This window comes from Atta colombica, unplaced genomic scaffold (genome assembly GCF_001594045.1).
Source record: "Atta colombica isolate Treedump-2 unplaced genomic scaffold, Acol1.0 scaffold29, whole genome shotgun sequence".
Classification (NCBI taxonomy): domain Eukaryota; kingdom Metazoa; phylum Arthropoda; class Insecta; order Hymenoptera; family Formicidae; genus Atta; species Atta colombica.
This window is the reverse complement of record NW_017259392.1, coordinates 653,088-660,602: the sequence shown is the minus strand read 5'-3', so window position 1 is coordinate 660,602 and position 7,515 is coordinate 653,088. Positions and strand designations below refer to the sequence as shown.

General features: G+C 30.0%; 1 protein-coding gene across 1 annotated transcript in view; it reads right to left on the bottom strand.

The window, feature by feature from the left end:
• Positions 1–6,675, bottom strand: part of LOC108690012 (E3 SUMO-protein ligase RanBP2) — a 27,188-nt gene extending 20,513 nt beyond the window's left edge. The window contains exons 1-5 of the mRNA XM_018197055.1: positions 6,495–6,675; positions 4,635–4,860; positions 4,359–4,535; positions 3,978–4,290; positions 3,477–3,778 (exon numbers count right to left, since the gene is read on the bottom strand). Coding sequence (XP_018052544.1) covers positions 3,477–3,778; positions 3,978–4,290; positions 4,359–4,535; positions 4,635–4,860; positions 6,495–6,566 — 1,090 coding nt within the window. The 5' untranslated portion in view covers positions 6,567–6,675. The remainder of the gene's footprint in view (positions 1–3,476; positions 3,779–3,977; positions 4,291–4,358; positions 4,536–4,634; positions 4,861–6,494) is intronic.
• Between the last annotated feature and the right edge of the window lie 840 nt (positions 6,676–7,515).

Below are 7,515 nucleotides of genomic sequence, written 5' to 3'. Positions count from 1 at the left end.
TTTCAACGTTTCCAAGTATGTCTTGACCACTTTCGCAACATGGGGTCGAGCATTGTCATGCTGCAAACTTTATCGTGTCTCTCGTTGTATTGCGGCCGTTTGTCTTTCAATGCTCGGCTCAAACGCATCAATTGCGTTCGATACCGATCGCCTGTGATTGTTTCAGTCGGTTTTAACAGTTCATAATACATTACGCCGAGCTGGTCCCACCAAATACAGAGCATGACCTTGGACGTCAAAATCACCGTTCTTGAAGCGTTGAAACCACTCACGATGTTCTTTCACTAATAGCGGCCTCACCATAAATATTTGAGAGCATTCGATGAGCCTCAGCCGCAGATTTCTTCATATTGAAGCAAAAAATTAAAACCTCCCGCAAATGACGAGAATTTGGCTCGTAAACTGACATTTTAAATAGAGAATAACTTTATGATGCAGACACAAATCGATTAATGTTTCTATGAGGTTATATTGACAGATGCCCAAGTTTATTGTATGATGTCTATGATCTATTTACTTCGACCACCACTTACCATTAAAGCCATCTATAGGAAAACGGCGGAAGCAAAGTTGTACACCTAATATATTATATTGACAAATATTTTTGAGACATCCACGGGGGCTTTCTATATAAATATTTTGCGTTTCGCGGATTTCCTCCGTGTCCAGATTCATTCTTGGAATGCCAACGTTTCATGAACCTTGCAATCCACTTCATCAGGACGAAGAACAGTCTGATACTGAGATTTCCCTCACCCACAATTCTCTTCTTTCCTTCCACCACTCCAACAAGTAGCGTAATATAAAAAAGGAACGACTCAGAGGAACAGCTCAGTACCAGGCTGTTCCTCCTAATGAAGTGGATTGCAAGATTCACGAAACGTTGGCATTCCAAGAATGGACGAAGGAAATCCACGAAACGCAAAATCTTTATATATTGACAAATTTTAATAAACTAAAGTAATTCATTTAATTTATTAATAATAGTTTAATCTAAATTTCATTTTTTAAAATCATTTCAGTCAGTAAAATGCTTTTGCAACGAAGAAATTCATCAAATTAATAATGTTTTTTGATAATAATCATGGAATTATCTGTGTCCTTTCAAAAATGTTGAAGACTCAATTATCTTATATACAATTTTATAGTGTGAACATTTTATCAAGTATATATTTTACCTTATAATACGAAAACTCAACGAACATAAGGAATTAATTATGAGTTACACTATCTTAATGGAAGTAAGATAATTAAACTTGCGTGCGCATAAAATCTTTGTTATATTATAAGTACATGCGGGTTTTCGATTATTTTTATTTTTAATTTTTGTACGTTATAAATAGTACATTGAGGATGACCCAACGTAAAAGGTTGAAATGTTTATACTTAATAATTTTTATTTTGCACATTAAATAATATTATAAGCAAGAACAATCAGCTTGGGGCTCACTAACTCTTTATTTATGTTGAATTTTTTATTTTTGATCTTAGAAAAAAAATGTTACAGACAATTGTATAGCTTAAGGGGGATAAGATGGTGTCATTAGTTTGACTTTGAATAGTTGTTTGAAGGTCACATGAAAGTTACCTTCAATTTTTCAAATGGAACCTCCTACTTTTTATTGCACATTTTTGTAGATTATTTCGAGAACTTTCCAAAACATTATAATCAAGTTAACTTTCATTAAATATTTTTCGAGTTATAAGACTTGCAAGTTACAGCATCACCGGCATTTGCATTATCCAAAATGTCCGATCAATTCCAAACGGCCAATTTCATTTTTATATTAAAAATTACATTTCTACATAAAAATAAAAATAAGAGATTTAATTTCCAATGGCCTTGATCCTGATAAATGTTACTCAGTTACTCAGATCATGATTCTGAACATTCAATAGATTTTAGCCATCAATCAGGCACTTTGAATTATGCAAATGCCGGCAATATTATAATTTGCAAGTCTTATAACTCGAAAAGTATTTAATGAAAATTAATTTAATTACAATATAGTACTTTAAATACGAAGTGCCACTACGGTCTGAACGTTAAGATGTTGAACTATTATATATATTCATTTAAATGAATTAATTTCAGAAATTATAATTGCGTATCGATATGGTTATCTTTCAACGCAATCAATCTAAAATATTAATAATCCCCCCAAATTTCCCAAATTTAATCTTAAAAAACTGTAATAAACTTATTGCAAAAAATATTGCTTCGGCCGAGAATCAAATCCGGATTTCTTGCATTCCGTGCGAACGTCTTAAGCCTTTAGATTATCGAGACCTCAGCAATATTCCTCGCAATAACCGATATGTATAAAGAGTTAGTATGCATTATAGGTGAGCGTGCATAAATAATCTTCATATGACTTTTAAGCAACTATTTAAAATCAAACTAATGACACCATCTTATATTCCCCTCAAATCAATATAACTTTTGTCTGAAATATTTTTTTCCAAGATCAAAAATAAAAAAGTTATCTGAGGTGAGACATTAAAATGGGACCCACTCTATATATTTATATTATAAATTAATGAAAAAGGAATTCCACGAAACTATATCAATCATTTTCTACAATTGGAGTCATAAAAATACAGAATAATATAATAAAGAGGCTCATTACGGTACAGTATCCAATGACTATGAACTACTCTTTTCTGCTGAGAATACTGAAGATTATCTTCTATCACCACCCTGATTTTTTTTTAATAAAAACGCATAAACATAAGAATTTATATAAATACACATGGATGCCATTTCTTACTGGGCATTTTACATTATTAAGAACAAATAAAAAAAAGTTTTCCAAAAAAGATAAAATTTAAATTTAAAAATAAAATTTTTTCTAAACAAATATCAATAAAATTTTATGAATATCACTGCTTTTAAGAGTGATTTAAGTGATTTACTCGCAAAATCACTTTTCTTAAGACCTGTTTAAAACTTTTACTATTTGAAGATAATGATATTCTCGGTACATATGCATAATTTTAAGGAAGTAACCAAGCATGTTCAAAAGATAATTACATTTGAAGTTAGTACTTTTAACATATGCTATACAAGGAGCGACAGTATATTTTCAATTATAGCGCAAAAAGCGGTATTTAAAAATTCGTTCAAAATCTAAGCGGCTATAGATAAATATACGATAAATATACGAATCACTCAAAAACCGAAAAAAATAGAGGATAACCAAGACAACAAGGCAAATACTAATTATAAAGCCTTAGGAAGATTGCAATTTTTCTAAAGCTTTATAATTAATATTTGTCTGATTACCCCCTCAAAATTATGCGTATTTATAGAGAATATCATTATTTTCAAATAGTAAAAGTTTCAAACAAATCTTAAGAAGTCATTTTTAAATAATGTTTGCGATACAAAAATCTTAAGAATAAAAAAAGATCTGCTGAAAATTCCATGTTTCTCTTAATAAATATCCCGTTACAAGATAATTCGTCTCACGTACCAGCTTGGCAACATCGATATGCTGCCTCCATTGCCCACATATTGAATTGATTCTTAAATTCATCCTCTAATTGTATGCGTATACGGTTTTCCAATGGGGCCACGTGTAATGCAGTTAATAACAGCGGTGAGCACAGTCTTCCTGCTTCATTCCAACTGCCTTGCTCGCGTTTCGTTTTGCGTAATAGCAAACACGCCAAGTGGAAGTGCAACTGGCCCCACATGTGCGTAAACAAGTGTTCCGTAAAAGTGTGTTGTTTAGAAAAATTTTTTGACTTCATCTCGTTCAGATTTTGGTCAAAACTGTATCATATCATATTTGTTTCATAAATATATTATAAAAATAAACATATGAAACAGATAAACACAATTACTTTATTTCTAAAATATGTAAGGTATATTCTACAGATATTATTCGAAGAGCTACAGTTTTATCACTGTTTCATCTATTGCCACATTATAAAATACAATTTAGTTTATAATAACATATTGATATACTTACTTAAATACTGCCTGAGCTGCCTCTTGAATGCTTTTCTTTGTTTGACCTCCTTGTTCCTTAAGACATAGTCTCACATATTTATCAGATACAGATATATAGAACAACCAAAAAGACCAGTCAAGAGATTTAGTCTCTTTATATTTTGTTAATAATTCGTACAGCAGCTGATACCACACAACGTTGTCCTTATGAGGGACAGTGGCCTCTACACTGATGGCATGTTCATAAGCTTTATCCAATCTATGCTCCGACATGTAATAATTTAACAATTTGATACGAAGTTGTACATCAGTCGGTCTTGCGGCCAATTCAGCTAGAAAAAATTTCATCTGTTAATTCTCCGTTCTTTAATTATTCTATTTCATAATAATAATTACTTACATGCAATAAGTGCCTCAAGATCCTCACTGCTGTTGTTTGGTTTTTCTATAGTCAAAAGTTTTTCTTTTAATTGAAAAATTATTGGATTATGTGGAAATAATTTATCAGCTCTCTCTATCCAATACTTCAGTTTAGTAACATCCATTCCTATGTCCATGTCAACCAATAATTCGCATACTAAAAAAAAAAGCAAATTTAGCAAAAAAAAGAAAATTTAAATGTTACACATATAAAGTATTGAAAGGATAATAAAAGATAAAAGTGTCAGCTTTTTACTTTTCAAGACCAGATCATCTTGCCTCCCTTCGAGTTCAAGAGAAATTTTATACTCATTAAAAGCTGCTTCCTTTTGGCCAAGCGCTTCATAAGCTTGACCCAATAATTTATGTGCACTGGCAGAACTATCTCGTATCTCTAAGTAATTAAATACATATCTTTTTGTGGACTCATAATCACCTACTTGATAATACAATTTGGCAACATTGTAACAACGAAGATTTTTCTGTAACAAGAATCAGATACCAACGAGTATTAGATTCTATTCAAAATCCAAACTCAAGTACAAAATATAAACATGTTTATGATATCCTTAATTTAAAATACATTTAAAAATGTATACTCATCATTTAATACTAAATTACGTTACAATTAATAGATTTTTATATATACAGGTAATCTAGATGATCCCATTATATAAATCCTATTATATAAAGATTATTAGAAAGATGATCAAAATTATTAATAAATTAAATACTTTGTTAAGTATAATTTTTTATATCTTTATTCCACTTACATTAAATAAATTGATAGAAAAGAGAAATAAGACAAATTTATATTAGATATATATACTCCGAATATATTTTGAATTGTATGTTATAATTTTTTTCATTGCAACAAAAATTTAGTTTAAAAAATGGCAATTGATTACATTTACATGGCATATGAGTAATAACGTCCATAGTTATGAAATTGGCCAATCATAATTGTTCCTTAGAAGAATGGAACAACTGTGATTGGCTAGTTTAGATTACTTGTATATGAAAATATATTAAATTCATCCAATTAATCCAATTAAGGATGCTATGTAAAATATTAAAGCAAACATCTAGAGGACGAGTTTGCACCTAACAATCATATCATATAAACATGAATGAATAAGACTGCAGTCAACTGAATAAAATATCTGAATTCATTATATCCTGCAGAAAAAATTTTCATATTTTGGTATTACATATCAATATTTTTAAGGATTTTTCAATATGATATCGTTAATTTAAAACACATCAAAAAATATACTCATCATTTAATACTATGTTACATTTAATACTTTATTATGTTATAATTAATACATTTTCATACATTCATGTTCGTTTACATTCATTTTACTGTTGTGAAGTTTTTTGAAAAATATCTTAGACTTGTTCAGATTCTATAAGTTTTTTTCGGAAATTATAGAGAAATCTAGAATTTTCAAAATTAAATAAAGAATTCTAGACAAGATGTACGTACACACTTAATCAGCATTTTGACAAGTATTCTAAGATTTTCTAAAAAGTTGCAGTCATATAAAAAACGGAAATTCTGAAATTTTAATTAAAAAATTATGAAAAATTATAAGAATTCAAAGAAAAAATTTCGTTAAGATATCGATAATACAAGAATAGTTTCCCGCGAAAATTTGCCATGATTGGTAAATACATTGCGCTCTCGTCTGGAATCACTCAAAGATTTCCGTCCGCTGACATTGCTTATTACATCGAGCATTTAATACGCGTATTAACTAATAACTTTCCATTAAGTTATTTTAATTACGGCAATGCATGTGTAAATGTATATATGATATGGATATTTTAATAATCTAGATACATATGGCGTACTATAGGTTAGTACACCATTCTTTAACTGTATTGCCGAAATTAAAATAATTTAATAGAAGGTACTACTATTAAGTGCTCGGTGTAAACTAGAATATTTGGGCGGCTGAGCAGTCGTTGCTTGGTGTATCGAAACATATCGAAAGTACCTATTCTCATTGGTATTAATATTGGTTACAATTTGCAAATAGAGACAAGAAAACATGAAGCTGTGAATGTCGGGAGGAAAAAAGAGAATTTCCGAATGCAACGGTAACCTTACCTCGTTCTCGTTTCGCAACTTGCAAAACACATTCTGCACGTGGCGATCAACGTCTTTCTTCGAACGAAACATGATGTTGCCGGTTGAACCGGCCCTGCAATCTGCGACACTTTCGTCGTATCACTCAATTGACATCAATCCTTTTCACAACTTGCACACTTCACATCGGCTCATCGCGAAAATTTATTTGCAACGCAACGTATCTCTTTCAAACGGTCTCCCGTCGACCCTCGAATCCTGCGCCGCCAACAGTAACGATCGTTAACATTTATTTCCCCCAGACAGAGTTCAGGCATAGTATAAGTACATACAGTATGGACACTGAACTTTTTACTCCAACTTTGTCTGCAATTTTTAGTGCGCATGCGTCGGTTTCCAATCAGGAATATGACTGCCCTCAGTAAGTTGAAATTGCAGGTTAGATTAGATTAGGTTAGGATAGATTAGTTGGATCTCCTTCCCATAAATATAATTAATCAAATTAAGTTTATTAAAAAATTAAATCAAATTTTTTCGAAGACACTATATTGTGTAGACTGTTGTACAAATTGTATTTGTATACGATAAAATTTTCTCGTAATAAAGTATGCATTTGTGTTATTAAAAAAAACAACTTCATGCTTAATTACAATTTTCATGTATATGTATATTATTTTTTCATGCATAATTATTCAATTACAATTTTCATATAGTATTTGATCAATTATTATTTTTAATTTATTTATTACTGTTTAATATTATTATTATTATTATTATTATTATCTTTATATAATGAGTTCGTTACATTACAACATTATATTATTATATAATTCTCTCTAAAATGTAAAAATATACTCGCTATAAATTTTCATAACACGACCGAATTATGTCTTTTGTTTTTAAAAAAATCATTCTATAGCTTTATAAAATCATTCAAAAAAATAAATAATAAAAATTATTTAAATAAGCTATTTCAAATATAAAAATAAGAAAAATGAGAAGTTATCGTGGAGACAGGATCAGATAGACACGTTAATAAACT